Here is a 23,160-nt window from a genome sequence, read left to right on the forward strand (position 1 = left end):
AGAAGAGTTAATATGAAACGCGTAAACGTTGATTCTGGCACAAAATGAGATACTATTTATATGATACAGTTAAAGAAGTGATAATTAATTCATAAAAATTAATTAACAGTTTGAGATTTTACCATCATGAGTGTATCAGGGGCGGATTTAAGGGGGCATAGCCGCCCCCCCCCCCTAAAATTTTCAAAATTAAGGTAAATCATGGTCTTTTGTTTAAAAATTGTAAACGATAAAAGAAGCAATACTTTCTTCCAATCTTGGAGAAATAAATGACAAAATGTTTTGATTTATTCAATTACTTTTATCGGGAGAAGTGCATCCCCCCCCCCAAAAAAAACCCCTTAGAATTTGCGTCATTTTATTAATTTCACTTTTATCCTAAAATGACAGAAAATAGTAAAAATAACTACGTAGGAGACATATTTCAAGCCCTACACAATCTGTAAAATCCATGCAGGAGTTCAAGACGGCCCCTAGACCCCCTGTCTCATAAATTTGCCCCCCCCTCCCCGCCTAACCGCAATTACTGGATCCGCCCCTGTGTATGATCCCGTAATCGTGTTTGCTCTGTTCGTTTGTTTGTCAGTCCGCAAAATGTTTAACTTTGGCCATAACATTTGAATGGTAAAGGACAGTATTTTCATATTTAATATACGTGTATTCTTTGTGACAAACCTTTAGATGGTACCAAACATTTTGACATTGTGACCTTGATGATTGACCTAGTTTTCGTGACCTTGGAAAAAGGCTTGCTTAGGGTATTGGGATTTGCTTACGAGTTATAAAATTCATGCTACATGTTTAGTAACAAATTGAATAGGGTGCATACAAATTAGTCGGAACGAGGGTATTGTTTTTGACCATTCCTCATTTCTTTCTCTACAAATATTTATAAGTTTCTTTGAGAAATCTACAATTCGGATAGAAAAACCATTAACGCCACGTTTCCTATCAGAAAATTTGCACAAAATATACAGTTTTTGTCGAAGTAAAAAGTAGGTGTTGTTGAGCGAAGACCGCGACTTGATCATTCATGATTAAGACTTGTAGATTTAGACCTTTTTAAAAAAAAAAAATTATTGTGTTGGGATTAGTGTAGTCACGGAGACATTTTTGATGCACTCTGTTGCCACGCATTGTTACAGCAAGTCAGTAATTATGACATACATCATACCTTCAAAAACATCCAATCCATCGGATCTATATGTCACTGTGATAAAGAAACAAGAGGCCCAAGGGCCTAGAATCGCTCTTCTGATAAATTGTACAACCCCACCATTTCTATTCTTAGCCTCTTAGTATTCTAAATCTTTAGTTAAATCCTAAGAATTCAAAAAAAGTAGGTCAATGTGACCTACTTTTTGGTTTACACATTTTGAGAACCCAAGAAATATCAACTGACAAAGTTTGATGATTTTAAGCCAATTAGTATCTGAATATTGAAATATAGCTGTCAAATTCCAATCGTAGGTCATGGTGTCCTAATTTTTACTCAGCGAACTCCGAACATGCAAGACCCATCAACTGACAAAGTTTGATGACCATAAGTCAAATAGTATCTGAAATATATAAATATAGCCGTCAAATTCCAAAAGTATGTCAACGTGACCTACTTTTTCGTCAACACCCTTCAAACATGCAAGACCCAACAACTGACAAAGTTTGATGACTGTAGGTCAAATAGTATCTGAATTATATAAATATAGCTGTCCAATTCCAAAAGTAGGTCAAGGTGACCTACTTTTTGGTTGACACCCTTTGAACATGCAAGACGCATCAACTGACAAAGTTTGATGACTGTAGGTCAAATAGTATCTGCAATATATAAATATAGCCGTCCAATTCCAAAAGTAGGTCAAGTTGACCTACTTTTTGGTCGAAACCCTTCGAACATGCAAGACCCAACAACTGACAAAGTTTGATGACTGTAGGTCAAATAGTATCTGAAATATATAAATATAGCCGTCAAATTCCAAAAGTAGGTCAAGGTGACCTACTTTTTGGTCGAAACCCTTCGAACATGCAAGACCCATCAACTGACAAAGTTTGATGACTGTAGGTCAAATAGTATCTGAAATATATCAATATAGCCGTCAAATTCCAAAAGTAGGTCAAGGTGACCTACTTTTTGGTCGACACACTCCGTAGACTCAAGATGCATCAACTGTCAAAGTTTGATGATTGTAGGTCAATTAGTGACTGAAATATATAAATATAACTTTCCAATGCCAAAAGTAGGTCACAGTGACCTACTTTTTGGTCGATACACTCCGAAGACTCAAGATGCATCAACTGACAAAGTTTGATGATTGTAGGTCAAATAGTGTCTGAAATATAGTAATTTAGCTGTCAAATACCAAAAGTAGGTCACGGTGACCTACTTTTTGGTCGACACAAACCGAAGACTGAAGACGCATCAACTGACAAAGTTTGAGAATCCTAGGTTTTACAGTGCCCAAAATATGCATCTAAAATTGAAAATGTGAAATTTGAATATCTGCAAAATTCAAAAAGTAGGTCACTGTGACCTACTTTTTTTATAAATATGTTTCAAGGCCTCAAGATGCATCAACTTACAAGATTTGATGATTCTAAACCTCTCGGTATTTGAAATAACAACTTAAAATATATCTATAAATGATAAGCCATAAAATTCAGAAAGTAGGTCACGGTGACCTATTTTTCAGTTGACGCATTTCAAGGTCCCATGATCCACCAACTGACAAGTTTTGATGATCATAGGCTTCAAAGTGTCCAAGATATGCATCAAAATTAATTTTAAAATAAATATCTGCAAAATTCAAAAAGTAGGTCACCGTGACCTACTTTTGAGACAACTTGACACAAGGTCCTAAGATGCATCAACTGTCAAAATTTGATGATCCTAGTCCTTATAATGACTAAAATATCAAAAATTTAAGGAAATATAAATTTAGGTCAACTTTGAAGTGACCTTGAGACCACGCCCTTTGCCCCAGGGTAATGCCTTGAACAATTTTTAATCTACAACATATCCTCATCCTTATGTGTAAGTTTGGTGATAATCTGCCCAGTGGTTCTTGAGAAGAAGATTTTTTTAGCAACCACTACTTTTGTTTGTATTTTCCTGATTATCTCCCCTTGTTAAAGTGTCACATCCCTCTATTTAGTATGTATGAAAGCCCTTGGGCCAATAATACCCTGTAACAAATTTGAAAAAAATTGGCCAAGAGGTTCTTGAGTTATAGTCCTTTTTCTAAAAAGTTTACGCACACCGCACACCGCACAAATGGCCATAGCATTAGCTCTTTGAGCCTTCGGCTCAGAAGATACAAAGACAATAATTACGCATAGTGTTTTCTGTAAATCAAAGAATGTTTGTAAATATAAGAGGAATGTACAAACTGGGTGGTTTGCCGAGGAAAATTTGTTAATAAAAAATAATACAATCTAAGTTGACATACACAATGTGGGGTACAAGTAGTAAAAAAATCTGTTCTGAGATTTAAGTATGCAATACAAGGTAATAAAACGTGAATCTCATCTTCTACACAATCTATTAAAAGTGATTGATTGTATCGAGAATATTTCACTCATATGGATACATCACCATTGCCGGTGAAGGGCTGCAACATTTAGGCCTATATACTCGGCGCTTATGGCCTTTGAGCACGGAGGGATCTTTATCATGCCACACCTGTTGTGACACGGGCCTCAATTTTTTCGGTCTCATCCGAAGGGCCGCCCCATTTCTTCCCCCACGGGAACACAATCTAAAGAACACAGTGTAAATATTCTGTCTTCTAATTCTTCTCCTTTGTATCGCCCCGTTTCTATTCTATAATTGGAAGTATACCACGTACATCTTCATAGTGCAAGTAAAGATCTTAGATATTTTGAAATGATCGTGGAAAATTAATTTTCGGTTCTAAAATTTGTTTTAATATCTTTATTTAAACATAACTTAATAGTTGATTTACTTTTACATGTACTAGCCACTACTTCTTATAGTTATGAAGCAACTTGTTCTGAAATCAACAGTGTCACACAATAGTAACCTATTATAATATATTTTCTTTAGAATTTAAAGATTCAGATAATGACTTCATTTGTGATGTTCAGTTAAATTTATTATATTAATCTCTGTACGATACTTATTTTAGTCAGTACTGCATCCGGAAAAAATATCTTACAGACTGCCAAGATCCATTCCTTGAACTTCTAGAACTCATTAAATCTGTACATGACCCCCTCGATACTCGTACCCAACCTTACTTCGGAACCCTTGATTGTCAAACAACGACTAGTTTTTCAACCCCTCGATCTGATTAATGCAAACAACAGCTTATAGATGATTTTATGTTGTAAGGTTAGACAATTTTAACTATATATGACTTGTCGGGGGCTGCCGTCCCCAAGCCCCCGCTTAGTATACTCAAACACCGTTGGGCTTTTATTTTTATCGCACTCTTTTCATTGCTCAGCACCCGAGGCGAAAATGCAAATGGCGGCGTGTTTACATTCCGCTTAGCAACGGCAAGGGAAATAACTGTTCATGCACAGTCGCGTGCTTCTGGGGACCGGTATACTAGAAACTTCCCCTTTTTTGTTTGTTGTTATCGAAGGCTTACATATTGATATCATATTTTTGTTTTGGAGAGAAGTTACACTCCAATATTATATATTTTTCAAATTGTATTTATTTGATTGGTTTTAGATGTTTTGGAACTGATGTCTGTAAGAATCAGACATAATATGGATAGTACATCTATACATAGAATATCGTATAAAGTTGAACTTCATTAATTAGCTTTTTATACAAAGTCAATTTTTTTCGTATATAGAAAATGTAATTAGTGGTCACAAAATAGCACATGCCTGAAACAAACTAGCATTTTTGAGGATAAAATTGACTTACCAATATATATGCAGTTACTACAAAGAGCGTCTACATAACTTCAATTATCTCCCTTGTAAACTCTTCAGCGTTTATGGAAGCCATGCCGTAACAAAGTTTATGCTATGAAAATGTGCTAATTTAAATGAGCAAATCGACGACTTTCCCCTCTCTCGATTTTTCTCGATTTTTTATATGATCACATTCCACTACAAGTTTCGCAAAAACCATTTCTGTTGCAATTAGTTTGAGGTAAAACAGTAGAATGACTTGACTATAAGAATAAGAGAATGAATTGAGTGTAAATAACGACTTTTTCTTCACTGATTGAATTCTTTGACACAAAGACAAGATTGTGATTATTCACAGAAAGTTTACTTGGGAAGGTATGGTTGTTGTGCTGTTGATCGTTAATTACAATGAATGAGTCCAGACATGATGACGTTTGATATGTTGATCAAATAATAATGGTGTCATGAATTTTAGTATATGATGTGTATATTTTAATGTTCAGTTTACTGTATCAACAAACATAAAGTTATATACTGTACCATCCAACTTCTCCACTCTCTCTGATGTGTCTTCTATCCTCCCTGTAAAGACATGATGACAAATAATTACAAAGAAACAAGTAGTCTGTGATTACTGTACAATACTGTGCCCAGGGGTGCCACTGCATGATCTTTCTAAATTCACTAGAAAGTTAAAACATTCTCAGTTTTAAAAATATATAAACTGTAGTGTTTTTCTCACCGCTGCGGTGGTCGAGTGGATGGAGCGTTCGCCCCGCATGCGGAAGGCCCGGGGTTCGAATCCCGGCCGCGACAGACCTAAGTCGTTAAAAAAGGTAGTGGCAGTTCCATCGCCAAATGCTCGGCATTAGGTGTGAATGTCACGGGTCTTCGGAGATGACCTTAAAAACGGATGACCCTTGTCACAGTAGGTGTGGCACGCAAAAGAACCTTCACTGCTCAATTGCCATAAGCGCCGAGCATAGGCCTAAATTTGAAGCCCATCACCGGTCTTGGTGATGTCTCCATATGAGTGAAAAATTCTCAAGCGAGGCTTTACGCAAGATATAATCATTCCAAATTATATACTGTACATTTTATCAACATACAAACATATAACTATATACTGTACAACATACAAACATATAAGTATATACTGTACAACATACAAACATATAAGTATACACTGTACAACATACAAACATATAAGTATATATACTGTACAACATACAGACATATAACTATATACTGTACAACATACAAACATATAACTATAATTTAATTCTTTTTATCCTTGTCTCTGATTGGTCAATTTCAACTTCAATTCAATTATTGCTCTCATCAATTGAGTTAATGCGCGCATCAATTGAATTAATGAGAGCAATAATTGATTTAATGCGCGCATTAATTCAATTACTGCTCTCTTCAATACGTCGGTTTCGAGATACGTCCGAGTTATTTCCCTTTGGAGAACTCTCGTACATAGTAAGGCGCGAAAGAATTTGTTTACACGCGGGGGTGGGGCAGATATTCATCACAGCGTAAGTGAATGTACTCAGCAAGTTTTTCACACGCTGTTTGATAACCCGAATTCGATTGATACACAAACAAAGTAAGTGATAAGTATTTAGGGAGTAATTAAATACATAGAATTCTTATCCTATCACGTTATTTCGCTGGTAATAAGTACCATATCCAAGATATTTCTTGCAAATATGACATTGTTTGTATGTTTCCACTTCGGTAAAACATTTCTTTCGATAGTATTTAGTATTTCCCACATTTACATATTTAAAGAGAAGCCGCTTTTAATACATTTCATCGTCTTCCTCGTTGGCTGTATATCCACTCTGTCCCACTTAGGCATTCAAAGTTCCACTAAATGCACCTCCTATACAGAAGAGTTCGTATCTCGAAACTGACGTATTCAAATCTATTATTGCTCTCATTAATTGAATTAATGCGCGCATCAATTCAATTATTGCTCTCATCAATTGATTTAATGCACGCATTATATCAATTATTGTTCTTTTCAATTGAATTGTAGCGCGCATCAATTCAATTGTTGATATCATTAATTCATTTGAATAGATCATTAATTCAATTAAAACGCGCATCAAATCATCTGAAGAATCAATGCTCTCATCAATTCAATTAATGCGCGCAATAATTCAGAATTGAAGATATCATTAATTATTTGAAGAGATCTTTAATTCAATTGTTGCGCGCATCAAATGAATTGATGATATCTTCAAATAATTGAATATATCTTCAATTATTTGAGTTTATGTTAATTTGGCGCTCCATAGACCTAAACAATGCAATTTCCCGTATTTTCTCAATCTGTCGGAGATGAGCGACTTCAAAGTCGATCTCTATCTCTAAAGGGCAGCGAAATACGCATTACATGGATAGTCTACACATATTTTCTATCATGATAAACTTCACTTTCGATACAATATTTTGATAAATGGCTAGGCTCCGTAGAACTAAGATGGCGACCTTTGGCTTCGCAGCTAGACGCTTCGTGTCGCTGTTGTTAAGTAAATCATTGCGCGGCTTGGTTGACTTGTATTTTTTCGAGTTTATGTACATTTTGATAAGCGAAGGTTAGCATCGCTGTCTCTTGCATTAAATTATAAGGAATGACTTTAATTCTGGGGAAAGTTATACGAGTATAACCTGGTTTGGGTCAGTTTACGCTTTTTTATAATCTGCTTCACGGATTATAAAGCGTAAACTGACCCAAACCAGGTTATACTCGTATAACGTGCCCCATAATTAAAGTCATTCCTTAAATATACTGTACAACATACAAACACATAAGTATATACTGTACAACATGCAAACACATCAGTAGACACTGTACAACATACAAACATATAAGTATATATACTGTACACGATACAAACAAATAAGTATATACTGTACAACATACAAACATATAAGTATACACTGTACAACATACAAACATATAACTATATATTGTACAACATACAAACATATAAGCATATATTGTACAACATACAAACATATAAGTATATACTGTACAACATAGAATCATATAACTATATACTGTACAACATACAAACATATAAGTATATATACTGTACAACATACAAACATATAAGTATATACACTGTACAACATACAAACATATAAGCATATATTGTACAACATACAAACATATAAGTATATACTGTACAACATAGAATCATATAACTATATACTGTACAACATACAAACAGATAATAATATATACTGTACTACATACAAACATACAAGTATATACTGTACAACATATAAGTATATACTGTACAACATGCAAACATATAACTATATACTGTACAACATACAAACTTATAAGTATATACTGTACAACATACAAACATATAAGTATACACTGTACAACATGCAAACATATAAGTATATACTGTACAACATACAAACATATAACTATATACTGTACAATATACAAACAAAATAGTATATACTGTACAACATACAAACATATAAGTATATACTGTACACCATGCAAACATATAAGTATATATACTGTACAACATACAAACATATAAGTATACACTGTACAACATGCAAACATTTAAGTATATACTGTACAACATACAAACAAATAACTATATACTGTACAATATAAAAACAAATAAGTATATACTGTACAACGTACAAACATATAAGTATATACTGTACAGCATGCAAACATATAAGTATATACTGTACAATATACAAACATATAACTATATACTGTACAATATACAAACATATAACTATATATTGTACAACATACAAACATATAAGTATATACTGTACAACATACAAACATAGAAGTATATACTGTACAACATACGAACATATAAGTATATATACTGTACAACATACGAACATATAAGTATATATATACTGTACACGATACAAACAAATAAGTATATACTGTACAACATACAAACATATAAGTATATACTGTACAACATGCAAACACATCAGTAGACACTGTACAACATACAAACATATAAGTATATATAATGTACACGATACAAACAAATAAGTATATACTGTACAACATACAAACATATAAGTATACACTGTACAACATACAAACATATAACTATATATTGTACAACATACAAACATATAAGTATATATTGTACAACATACAAACATATAAGTATATACTGTACAACATACAAACATATAAGTATATATACTGTACAACATACAAACATATAAGTATATACACTGTACAACATACAAACATATAAGCATATATTGTACAACATACAAACATATAAGTATATACTGTACAACATAGAATCATATAACTGTATACTGTACAACATACAAACAGATAATAATATATACTGTACTACATACAAACATACAAGTATATACTGTACAACATATAAGTATATACTGTACAACATGCAAACATATAACTATATACTGTACAACATACAAACATATAACTATATACTGTACAATATACAAACAAAATAGTATATACTGTACAACATACAAACATATAAGTATATACTGTACACCATGCAAACATATAAGTATATATACTGTACAACATACAAACATATAAGTATACACTGTACAACATGCAAACATTTAAGTATATACTGTACACCATGCAAACATATAAGTATATACTGTACAATATACAAACATATAACTATATACTGTACAATATACAAACATATAACTATATATTGTACAACATACAAACATATAAGTATATACTGTACAACATACAAACACATGAGTATACACTGTACAACATACAAACATATAGCTATATACTGTACAACATACAAATATAGAAGTATATATACTGTACAACATACAAACGTATAAGTATACACTATACAACATAGAAACATATAAGTATATACACTGTACAACATACAAACATATAAGTATATACACTGTACAACATACAAACATATAAGTATATATATACTGTACAACATACAAATGTATAAGTATACACTATACAACATAGAAACATATAAATATATATACTGTACAACATACAAACATATAAGTATATACTGTACAACATACAAACATATAACTATATACTGTACAACATACAAACATATAAGTATATACTGTACAACATACAAACATATAAGTATACACCATACAACATACAAATATAATAGTATATCTATTGTACAACATACAAACATATAAGTATACACTATACAACATACAAACATATAAGTATACACTGTACAACATACACACATAGAAGTATATACTGTACAACATACAAACATAATACTATATATACTGTACAACATACAAACATATAACTATATATTGTACAACATACAAACATATAAGTATACACTATACAACATACTAACACATGAGTATACACTGTACAACATACAAACATATAGCTATATACTGTACAACATACAAATATATAAGTATACACTATACAACATACAAACATATAAGTATATACTGTACAACATACAAACGTATAAGTATACACTATACAACATACAAACATATAAGTATATACACTGTACAACATACAAACATATAAGTATACACTGTACAACATACAAACATATAAGTATATACTGTACAACATACAAACATATAAGTATATACTGTACAACATACAAACATATAAGTATACACTGTACAACATACAAACATATAAGTATATACTGTACAACATACAAACATGTAAGTATATACTGTACAACATACAAACAAATAAGTATATATACTGTACAACATACAAACATATAAGTATATACTGTAGAACATACAAACATAGAAGTATATACTGTACAACATACAAACATAGAAGTATATACTGTACAACATACAAACATAGAAGTATACACTATACAACATACAAACATATAAGTATATACTGTACAACATGCAAACATATAAGTATATACTGTACAACATACAAACTTTTAAGTATATACTGTACAACATACAAACATATAAGTATACACCATACAACATACAAATATAATAGTATATCTATTGTACAACATACAAACATATAAGTATACACTATACAACATACAAACATATAAGTATACACTGTACAACATACAAACATATAAGTATATACTGTACAACATGCAAACATATAAGTATATACTGTACAACATACAAACTTTTAAGTATATACTGTACAACATACAAACTTTTAAGTATATACTGTACATCATACACACATATAAGTATACACTGTACAACATACAAACATATAAGTATATACTGTACAACATGCAAACATATAACTATATACTGTACAACATACAAACTTTTAAGTATATACTGTACAACATACAAACATATAAGTATACACTGTACAACATACAAACATAGAAGTATATTCTGTTCATCTTATCAACATAGAAACATTTACAGTGTAAGTATGTCCAGCTACTGCAGAGAAAAATCTAGGCCTTTGATTGGACGACAAAAAAATAAGCCGGGATAATGGGGCCATATACCCTGCCAAGAATAGATGTGATACAAAATGGCTTCAATTGATCTATAGGCTTAACCGCTTCCTAAAATAAACATTACTTAAAATATATATTATACATTCTATCTATCTTTTTGGGTTTAGCATTTTCAGAAATTTTATTTTTTATTGTAAGATTACATTTCTTTACTTTAAGTGATAATAAGAATAGTGTGCTCGTGACGTAATACCGATGTTTACCAGATGTGTGTTACTGGTCACAAATCCGTCTCATCTTTTATCCAGCAGTGACTTCTAAATGTTCCATCTTTGCAGGAATTTACAATTTAAACATAGATGCATAACTGTTACTCCATGAATGGAGATCAACAAGTTTACTGCGAGTGACGTCACAGCTGCTGAGTCATCATTTGGGTTTAGGCTAATATGTGTAAAGGCCTACATATTTATAACTAATTTCTCATATTAAATGCAATCGTTAAAACAAAAAAGACAATCACCCCCTTCCCCACTTTTTGATTGCAAGAATTTATCCATATATATATATATAACTGATAGAATATACCGTACAACATACAAACATAAATACAAACATATAGGTATATACTGTACCATCCAATCTCTTGGCTTCCTCGACAGTTTCTTCTATCCTACCTGTAAAGAGATAATGAAAAACTTAACATAGTTCATCCTCCTGTGACGTCATAAGATTTCGCAAAGTCAATGATTTAAAAAGATTTATGCATGACAGGAACATAGATTTTTTTGAAATCTTTTTCAATAGTTTTTGTAAAAGATCTCGTTATAATCATAAACTATTTCAAAAGTCTAAGTTTTATATAAATTATCAATTATATGTTTCAAAATATTGAATCCAAGGGCAATAACTCTGTTTTCATTAAATTATTTATCAAGTCAATTATGTGGTAGATTTCCTTTATTTTTCACAAATATTTTGTATATTTTTTTTTAAAGAAACAGTTTCTTGAAATTGTTATGAATACTATTACATCGTTACAACCATTTTTTGTGTAATTTTGACGATGCTGTTTAAGAAAAATTGCAATTTTATGACGTTGATAACAGGTATATTGTGCTAATTGATAAAAAAATTATTAATACCACAACATACTTATTTTATCATTTTTATTTGTTACCAATATATATTCTATGAAGAATAAACAATCAAATATAAGATTGAACCTATAATTCTAGAAGGGTAGAATTACCTTAAATGTCGCCTAACAAACATGAACAACATGTACATTTCAAGGGACAGAGCCATCGAATATTACAATGTGTTAATTACTTATTTTGAAGAATGAAAATTTTGTATTCAAAAGATGAAACAAATCGTCCTTATGCAATGAATAAAGAAACAAGAGACCCATGGGCCACATCGCTCACCTGAGTCACCTTGGTCCATATCAGAAGACTTTCCATATATATTTGCATGTAAAACCATAGTCCCTATTATGGCCCCAACCTATTCCTGGAGGCCATGGTTTTTGCAAACTTGAATCTACACTATGTCAGAAAGCTTTCATGTAAATGTGAACTTCTTTGGCCCAATGGTTCTTGAGAAGATTTTTAAAAAATGTTCCTATATATATTTGTATGTAAAACTTTGATCCCTCTTGTGGTGCCATCCTACCCCCAGGGGCCATGATTTGAACAAACTTGAATCTGCACTATGTCAGAAAGCTTTCATGTAAATCTCAACTTTTCTGGCTCAGTGGTTCTTGAGAAGAGTTTTAAAGATTTTCTCTATATATTTGTATGTAAAACTTTGATCCCCTATTGTGGCCCAATCCTATCCCCGGGGGCCATCATTTTAACAAACTTGAATTTGCACTATATCAGGAAGCTTTCATGTAAATATAAGCTTTTCTGGCTCAGTGGTTCTTGAGAAGAAGATTTTTAAAGATTGTCCCTATATTTTTGTATGTAAAACTTTGATCCCCTATTGTGGCCCCATCTGACCCCCGGGCCAGGATTTTAACAAACTTGAATCTGCATTATGTCAGAAAGCTTTCATGTAAATATAAGCTTTTCCGGTTTAGTGGTTCTTGAGAAGATTTTTAAAGATTTTTCCTATATATTTGTATGTAAAACTTTGATCCCCTATTGTGGCCCCATCCGATCCCCGGGGGCCAGGATTTTAACAATTTAGAATATGCATTATATCAGGAAGCTTTCCTATAAATCTCAGCTTTTCTGCCTCAGTGGTTCTTGAAAAGAAGATTTTTAAAGATTTTTCCTATATATTTGTATGTAAAACTTTGATCCCTCCTTGTGGTCCCATCCAACCCCCGTGGGCCATGATTTTAACAATTTAGAATCTGCACTACCTAATAAAGCTTATCTATAAATTTCACCTTTTCTGGCCCAGTGGTTTTTGAGAAGAAGATTTTTTAATGACCCTACTCTATTTTTACCTTTTCTTGATTATCTCCCCTGGAAGGTGATCTGGCCCTTTATTTTAACAATTTAGAATTCCCTTTACTTAAGGATAATTTGTACCAACTTTGGTTGAAATTGGCCCAGTGGGTTTTGAGAAGAAGTCAAAAATGTTAAAAATTTACAGACGGACAGACGGACGGACGCCGGAATACGGGTGATCAGAAAAGCTCACTTGAGCTTTTAGCTCAAAACAAAAAAAATACTAACACCAAGATTATAGAAGGAAGATTTTTGTTTAAGACAAACAAACAGACAGGAAAAATACAGTCTTTGCTGTGGGGGTTGTAGGGTCCATCCATGGGCCACATCACTCACCTGAGTCACCTTGGCTCATATCAAAATATTTTCCATAGATATTTGCATGTAAAACTTTGATCCCATAATGTGGCCCCGTCCTAACCCCAGGGGCCATGATTTTAACAAACCTGATTCTGCACTATGTAAAGAAGCTTTCATGTAACTTTCAGCTCCTCTTGCCCAGTAATAATATACTGTACAACATACACTGTACATACAAACAAACATATAGGTATATGTAAAACTTATACGGTACCAATTTTGATGCACTAGATGCGCATTTCGACAAATTATGGCTCTTCAGTGATGCTCAACCGAAATGTTTGAAATCCGAAATAACAATGAAGTTTTAGAGCTATGATAGGGAAAAAAGTGTGCCAAAAAGTGGAGTCAAATTCGTTTAAGGATAAGAGCTATGCGTGAGAGACTCTACCATCCAATTTCCTGGCTTCCACGACAGTTTCTTCTATCCTACCTGTAAAGAGATAATGAGAAACTTAAATGTCACCTAACTAACATGGACAACATTTGAAGGTACAAATCCATCGGATATTAACAATGTAAGATTTATACGGTACCAATTTTGATGCACCAGATGCGCATTTCGACAAATAATGTCTCTTCAGTGATGCTCAACCGAAATGTTTGAAATCCGAAATAACTATGAAGTTTTGGAGCTAAATATAGCCAAAAACAGCGTGCCAAAAAAGTGGAGCCAAATTCGTCCAATGTGTCAATTACTTTATTTTGAAGAATGAAAATTTTGTATTCAAAAGTTGAAAAGAAATCGTCCTTATGCAATGAATAGATAAATAAAAACCAAAAATACTAACACCATTGTGAAAAAGTACAGAAGGAAGATTAAAGTTTTCGACAAACAGACATGACAAAAATAGTCTTAGCTGTGGGGTTGTGGGGTTGTTAACAAGAGGTACATGGGCCACATGGCTCACCTGAGTCACCTTGGCCCATATTTAAAGATTTTCCCTACATATTCACATGTGAAACTTTGATCCCTACTGTGACCCCAACACACGGGGGAGAGGGGCATGATTTTTACAAATTTGAGTTTATATTGTTCTATATGTCAGAATTTTTAAAGCTTTCATGTAAATTTAAACTTTTCTGACCCAGTGGTTCTTAAGAAGATTTTTAAACATTTTCACTATAGATTTGTATGTAAAACTTTGATCCCCTATTGTGGCCCCACCCTACAGCGGGGGTCGTGATGTTTACAAACTTCAATCTGCACTATGTCTAGAAGCTTTTACGTAAATGTAAACTTCTCTGGCCCAATAGAAGATTTTTCTCAAACATTTCTATGTAAAACGTTGATGCCATATTGTGGCCCAACCCTACTCCTGCAGACAATAATTTTTACAAATTTGAATCTGTACTATGTCAGGAAGTTTTCATGTACATATAATATGTAAATATAAACTTTCCTGGCCCAGTTGTTCTTGAGAAGAAGTTTTTTTTTTAAATATTCCACTTATATTTTTCTATGTAAAACTTTGATCCCCTATGGTGTCCCCACCATACCCCCGGGGGCAATGGTTTTAACAAACTTGAATCTGCATTATATCAGGAAGCTTCCGTGTCAATGTAAACTTTTCTACCCAGTGGTTCTTGAGCAGATTTTTAAAGATTTTCCCTATATATTTCCCTGTAAATCTTTGATCCCCTATTGTCGCCCCACCCTACCCGGAGCAATGGTTTTAATAGCAAAATTGAATCTGCACTATGTCAGGAAGCTTTCATATATATATGAATTTCAGCTCTTCTGGCCCAGTGGTTCTTCAGAAGATTTTTATGTATGACCACACCCTACTTTTGTGATAATCTCCCCTTTGAATGGGCAAGGCCCTTCATTTCAACTAACTTCAATTCCCTTCACCCAAGGATGTTTTGTGTCAAGTTTGCTTTAAGATTGGCCCAGTGGATCTGGAGAAGAAGATGAAAATGTGGAAAGTTTACGAATATGCAGATGATAACGACGATGGACAACGGATAAATTTCAATGAGAAAAATTCACTTGAGCTAAAAAGAAATAAAATCTAAAGAAAATTAAAAGTGACACCCTGTCTGTCTGTACCAGTCTTGTATACATTTTAACAATGTTTTGGCTTGTAATACACAGGGTATAGAAGGAAGGGGTGGGAGTTTATCAAACATATGAGGCAGACAAACTAATTGTTTTTATATGTACGTTCCAACTTTGTGTGCATGGACTTATTACTGTACTTTTAAATTCGAAATTTAATACATAAAGAGGTCAAAATGGGGCCCCTCATCCTAACTTGCACATTGACAGCACTGTTCTGTGACCATATATAAATTATTCAATCACATAGTCATAAAGAGTAATACTGTATGAGGGTACTTTCTGCGAAACCTTGTCTATAAATTTTTTAGTGGAAATTCGTGGATAGGAAAAATCCGCAAAATTACAATCGTAATATATAATAGGTATATACTTAAAGGTATAATGCAACCGCAGAAAAAGCAAAATAAAGAATACAATTCGTAGGGCTGAAACGATACACTCCCTTCACGATACGATACATATTGCAATGCTTATGCAGCGATTTAATACTTTCAATGCAATACAATATACAGAAGAAACCAAGAATAACATTGACGAAAAATTACCAACATTCACAATCATCATTTTAAAAGCAAAGTGTTTCCAAACTGCCACACGGTAAGATGCCTGTTGGCTCTGTACTCTGTAGTTTAAACCGATAAAGTTCATTATTATATAGCTAATAAATAGTACATTATAAAGTCTGCGTAAAATCTAGAGAATGTTAGCGTTCAATATCCTGAGAATTTATTGAACGCTAACTTTGCATTGCGTAAATTGTATGCGCCCGAAACATTCCGAATATGAGCGTTCAATATTGACGTTACCGTAACGACGTAAACAAGCCAAAATGGCAGACGACGGTTCTCCGAATCTGACAGAGCCGGTATTCGATATTTACTTAAGCAAAATGTTTTACTGTACATAAATTATGATGTCCCCATTCACAAAATCAGTTTGCTTCATGCATTAATGACGGGTTAAATATTGAACAGTTAAGAAATGCATGCTTATATTGCACACCTTCACCTTAGATGCCAATATTGATGAATTCTGGTCTATTTTGGAGTATTTTGAGTGAAAAAGGATATAATTTAACAACTAAATACTTTAGCTATATAATAAAAGGGTCATTGATCTTATATAGGTGAATGTTGCCACTCGTCTGTCAAAATGCACTCGCAAGTTCGTGCATTTTAACAGCCAACTCGTGCCAATATTCACCAATATAAGTTCATTAACCGTATATTATCGTTTTCGTCACACTCATGGCAAACAACAATCTGAACGTTATTGAACTCTAGTTTGTCTCTCATGCAGGTATGTTAGATAATATTAAAGTACGGATCAAGCCTGCATGATACATTTTACTGAACCAGTTTGTAATAAACGTAATATCGAATCGAAAATTAAGCGTTTATATTGAACTGCAGTATCAATATTCTGATAATTCATAACTGATTTACAGAATCTTGACTTACTCTCAAGGTTGACCACCATTTCCCTCGTCTTGGTATCTTCCTCCACCTGCTTCCTCAGTTCTTCTTCGTAATGTAGGTCATTTTCAGGGTCCATCGACTCGTGACGTAGGAAATCTACCTCCTTTTCATATTTGTTTCCATTCACAAGGAAGGCATCCAGATCCACCATAACTGATCTAATGGTGGACCAGATGGAGTTAAAGTCTGAGTTGGACATGGATGGATCACATGAGTGAACACAACGATTCCGGACCAATCGAATTCTCTCAATGTTGGCCGATAGACTCGAGTCACGGGGTTCGGGATCGTTGCCCCAGCCTTTGGAGTGAGGAGATATGTTGGTTATGTTTCTCAATAAGATATACAATAATGAGATGTCCATGTCATCATATCGTCCTGTATAATTTCCAACTTTTGGTAAAATGAGGTTTCGCTGAACTGCCGTCAGTGATCGAGGAAGATTGAGTTTATTTAGTTTGACAACATGAGGGAATGTGTGTGGCGGGACGCAGTAACGCAGTGTGTCCCGGAGTCCATCTGTACAGGGCCCGAGTACAGCACGGCAAGCTCTGTTAGCATTCGTTGTCTCTGGTGTTGATGAATACACAGAGCTTGTCATTGTATTCTAATCTGTGGAGAAATGAAAACATGAATTAGTGTAATATGTGATTTTCTATCTATTAACAGAACTTTATTTAGGATTTTAATCTTATAATGGTCAGTTGTGTATCTCTGGATCAAGTAAGAATGGCTCAGCGGCTGATTTGCGGATCACTTAAGCCAGGTTTAAATGCCAGCTGAGTCAGGTTTACCCGAGAAAGAATTATGTTGCACATTATAAAACTGAGCAAGGGTTACCTAAGGCTGGGTATCGTTTGGAAAATTTCAATACGATATATATCGCAACACAGAGAAACGATATGCGATACATAATGATGATACCATATATGAATTACATTTACAGTAAGTCTTAACTTTGATAATAAAAGGGAAAGGCAACCCTAACCACATTGTTGCTTTTATGAATAAAGTATTACTTACTGATATCGTAAATGACAGTCTTTAACAACAAAAATCCTTGCTTAACGATTAAATTAATATTAATCTAGACTATCATATATTTTACATTACCCGCCGCTAAGAGAGCGGCCACTGAAATTTAATCTATAAGTCACACTGTCAGTTTCGGTTTATTTCATCAGCAGCACTGTTGGTAAACATGACAAGTCACGAACAGTTACGTTTGGAGCCGTATAGATTTGAGCCCATATTTTCGAAAGAAGAAATTTAAAAAATCAATATATGCACCCAGGGGTGCATGAGCCGAGTTGCATGGGATACATTGTAAAGTCAGGAATGATGTGGCATATTTATAATTGTGATGATTCGGATTTAAACTTTTAGAGCTATCATGCAGATCCAGATATTTCTAAAATTTTCAATCTTTTTCAGGACTGTGACCTTGACCTATTTTTCTCCAAAATCAATAGGGGGTCTTCCTAACCTGCTATCCAACAATATAACCCAGTTTCATTTGATTCAGTTTTAAACTTTTCGAGTTACTGTCCAGAAACCATTGATATTTGTCTGAAGTTTTCAATCTATTTTCGGTTACTGTGACATTGACCTTTGACCTTTTCCCTCTAAAATCAACAGGGGCCTTGCTTTGCTGGTATCCAACAATATATCCAAGTTTCATTTGATTCAAATCAAAATTGTTCGTGTTATCCTCCTGAAACCAATTTTTTTTTTGGAATTTTAAATCTATTTTCGGTCACTGTGACCTTGACCTTTGACCCATTTTCTCCAAATATCAATAGGGGTCTTCCTTACCTGGTACATAACAATATCTTTAAGCATCATTTGATTCGGATTTAAACTTTCTGAGTTATCATCCGGAAACCAAATTTTTCTGAAATTTTCATTCTATTTTCGGTCACTGTGACCTTGACCTTTTGACCATTTTTCTCCAAAATTAAGAGGGGTCTTCCTTACCTGATACTCAACAATATATCAAAGTTTCATTTGATTAGATTGTAAACTTTTCGAGTTATCATCCGGATTCCAATTGTTGATGCCCAACCGCCCGCCCAGCCGCCCGCCCGCATCACCAAACCAATAGCCGAGTTCAACTTCGTTGCAACTCGGCTAAAAAGGCATTCAATCGAGTCGCAGACCATGCAGACGGTATACATTTCTTCGGGAGAGGTTGTCTAAGTTGCTAGAACTTGTAACCAATCCTTTTGTATATTCTTACAATAAAATATGTTCAAATCAAATCAAATCAAATCACATTTCTTCATACAATTGTCCCGAACCTCAACTTGTCATTACGCAAATGATGGATCTACAGTTTACATAGTCTTTTCTTTTCAGATACTGTGGTTGAGTCAGGAATTTCGAAAAAAAAAAACATCTTCTCCACACCTTCCCTTTGCATTAGTGTAATTAACTGCTTGACAGGAAGGTATCAACCTATTCATTCGTAAAATTTACCACATGCACTTCTTTGATGATCTTAGAATCTCATCAAAACCGGAACAAATGGTGTGACGTCAAAATCATTGAATACAAAAGAGATCCACATCATGACATGCTGCCTCTATAGATGGCGGAAATTTCAATTTTTAACGTTTTCAAATTAGTACTAAAGCTTATCTAATCCGTATATCAGCAGAATAGTACAACACATTTTTGGTGTGTAGGCCTATAATGATATTAGAAAAAGCTGTCAAATATCAAAACATCTCTTCTTTTTCGGAAATACCGAAAGCTTATTTCAATATGGAGGAAGAAATACCTTAAATGCTTTGGCAAAGTATGTTTTTCTTGCGAAATATTTGTTGTGATAAACAGTTTCAAGAAGATTAATATACATTACGTGTGATCAAGGTTTTCAACTCCGCCTAGGACGGTCCCAAGCCCGGCTGAAAAAGGAGGAGGTTTGGGCATGGGGCTAGCAACCCCACCCCGTAAAAAAAAGTAGGCTACAGAAACTGCAACAACGACAACTACAACCCAACAACTGCCTGGACGGGAAGGACCATGACGCGTGCTGATGAAAGCCTTCGGCCGGAATGGCGTGGACTCAACTGAAGAGAGCAGCTCATAACAGAGTCCGTGGGCGTGGTGTTGTTGCAGCCCTATGCTCCACCTGGAGCCAACAGGAATAAAGAGAAAAAGAAAAGAGTGATCAAGGTTAATTAGTCTCAATGAAGCCATAAATACCATAGAGCATATTAAAGGATGGCTACCTGATGACAGAAGATATCAGCGGCACACACACCATGAAGATGAAATACGCAGATGAATAGCACTTGGAAAAAGAGTAATTATTTTTGGGGGCCGGATCGACTAGGGGACGTATTAACTAGTCGACGGATAGTCTAGGGACGGATCGGTAATGGGACGAATCGACTAAGGGACATTAATAAAAAAAAAAATCAAACCGAAAGTAGAATTCGTATTTCGCTCTTTTCATTCATTGATAGGAATATATTTACCTGATTGTGTCGTCTTTGATAACTGTATTTTTGTCATAAACAGTCAGTTCCCTGTGCTCTTCACAAAGTGCTGATCGACGACAAATATATCTCAGTTCCTTGTCTGATCTGCGTTCGCGTTACCAGGTAAATATTGACGGGTGGGTGTTAAAAATAGTTCCGGGTTAACCTGTTTTCGGCGATATCTTCTTTATCCATTAGACATGAATAATCATGCGTCCAAGTAGTAAATAAACTAAGCATTTTCATATATATACTGTCTCCAGACCCCACAATGCTATGTACGCAAGTAAAAGGTGTAAATTGGGGGGGGGGGGGGGGGGGGGTAAGGTGGAGGTTGTGAAAAGCACCTAAAAGAACAAGTGATAGACCCCACTTTCACAAATTCTTGGATCCGCCCATCTTCGCAAGCCAAGTGTCCGATTCGCTTACTCTCATCTTCCCTTTGGAGATGAGAGTAAGCGAATTGGACATTTGGCTTGCGAAGATGGGATCCTCCTACAGTGGCGGATTTAGAGGGGGCAGTCGGCGCCCCCCCCCCCCCCCCCCCCCATTAAATTTTGTCAAATTTAAGGTAAATCCCATATCTCTTGTATAGAAAAATGTACTAAACGATAAAAGAAGCAATAATTTCTTCCACCCCCGGAGAAATAAATGACAATATCTTTGATTTCTTGAAAGAAATCAATTATTTCCAAAAACCCTTAAAATTATCGTCATTTTATTAATTTCATCTTAATATGATGATAGAAAATGGTACAAATGACTAAATAGGAGACATATTTCAAGCCCTATAAAATCTGTAAAATCCAGGAGTCCAGACCCCCTGCCTCATAAAGTTGTGCGCCCTGTAACCGAAATTCCTTGATCCGCCCCTGGCCTACACATAATGATAAACCCAGTTAAAGGCATATGATGCCTTACTAAGGCTTCAATTAAAGGGCATACAACATCAAATAGAACAGGTAAATCTTGACAGGTTTCGTATAGTAGACCCACTGCCCCGAAGAGACTACTCGAAACAGGTCTCCCGCGAAACACCAATCACTATGCTGCCACCAACTTGTAACGTGTAGCGGTCACCCAGCCAATTGCTGATCACTCTTGCCGTTGCTGAACTTACGTGATCAAGAAAGAGACTCTACCAAATCACTAGAAAAGCTAGCTTACTAGTGAGGCAGTATTTATACTTATACTTCTATACATGTACTTATATGTTCCCCCTTATACTGTCCGCTACAATACCGTGTAGGTGGACAAGGCTGTTTGATCTGGAGCTCCAGGTCAGGGATTAGGGATAGGACAGATCAGGTTCAAGGGTCATTTAACATGAGTATTCATATAATATAAAACACGTTTCACTACATTACTCCCCGTTTTATATGAAAAGGTATGACATATTCAGGGATGTAATTCATGTACAACAACGCACCTTAAAAAACTCAATTTCACAAAAAGGAATAACTATAATCAAAGTACTGAAAGTACTGATGGAGATTGATTTTATGTAGATTTGCACCAGATGCTCCTGAGATTGAGAATTAGTACACTCTAAAGTCATCAACTTACGCATAACTTATGTTATGTTATGTCTCTTCAAAAGTAAGATCATAAACAATTCTAATGACCATGTATTCATTGGGTTTTTTTTCTTGGACAGACTCTAATTGGCAAATACACCTATCATTATCTATATTTACTTTATATTTTGATCTTGCTCTTTTATATCAACACAACCTAGCTATGATTGATTTTACCCCAATACCATACTAATATCAAATGATATCATATTACTTTCTCTCTCTTTCACCACACCTCTTTGTCTATCTCCACCAGTCTTTCTGTCTTCCTACTCCTCTTTTTTCTATCGCCCTCTTCCTTTAATGTATGTATGTGTATGCATCTGTACACTTATTTGTGACATAGATCTCAATAAGTTTGGAA

At 34.3% G+C, this 23,160-nt stretch overlaps 1 protein-coding gene across 2 annotated transcripts in view; it reads right to left on the reverse strand.

The window, feature by feature from the left end:
* The window catches only part of LOC130050130 (uncharacterized), a 62,585-nt gene extending 41,215 nt beyond the window's left edge, over positions 1-21,370 (reverse strand). For both annotated transcript variants that reach the window (XM_056149149.1, XM_056149148.1), the window contains exons 1-5: positions 21,217-21,370; positions 17,714-18,343; positions 14,580-14,621; positions 11,999-12,040; positions 5,428-5,469 (exon numbers count right to left, since the gene is read on the reverse strand). In XM_056149149.1, coding sequence (XP_056005124.1) covers positions 5,428-5,469; positions 11,999-12,040; positions 14,580-14,621; positions 17,714-18,332 — 745 coding nt within the window. In that variant the 5' untranslated portion in view covers positions 18,333-18,343; positions 21,217-21,370. The remainder of the gene's footprint in view (positions 1-5,427; positions 5,470-11,998; positions 12,041-14,579; positions 14,622-17,713; positions 18,344-21,216) is intronic.
* Positions 21,371-23,160: the final 1,790 nt, after the last annotated feature.

The sequence above is a fragment of the Ostrea edulis genome, chromosome 9 (assembly GCF_947568905.1).
Source record: "Ostrea edulis chromosome 9, xbOstEdul1.1, whole genome shotgun sequence".
In the NCBI taxonomy this organism is placed as follows: domain Eukaryota; kingdom Metazoa; phylum Mollusca; class Bivalvia; order Ostreida; family Ostreidae; genus Ostrea; species Ostrea edulis.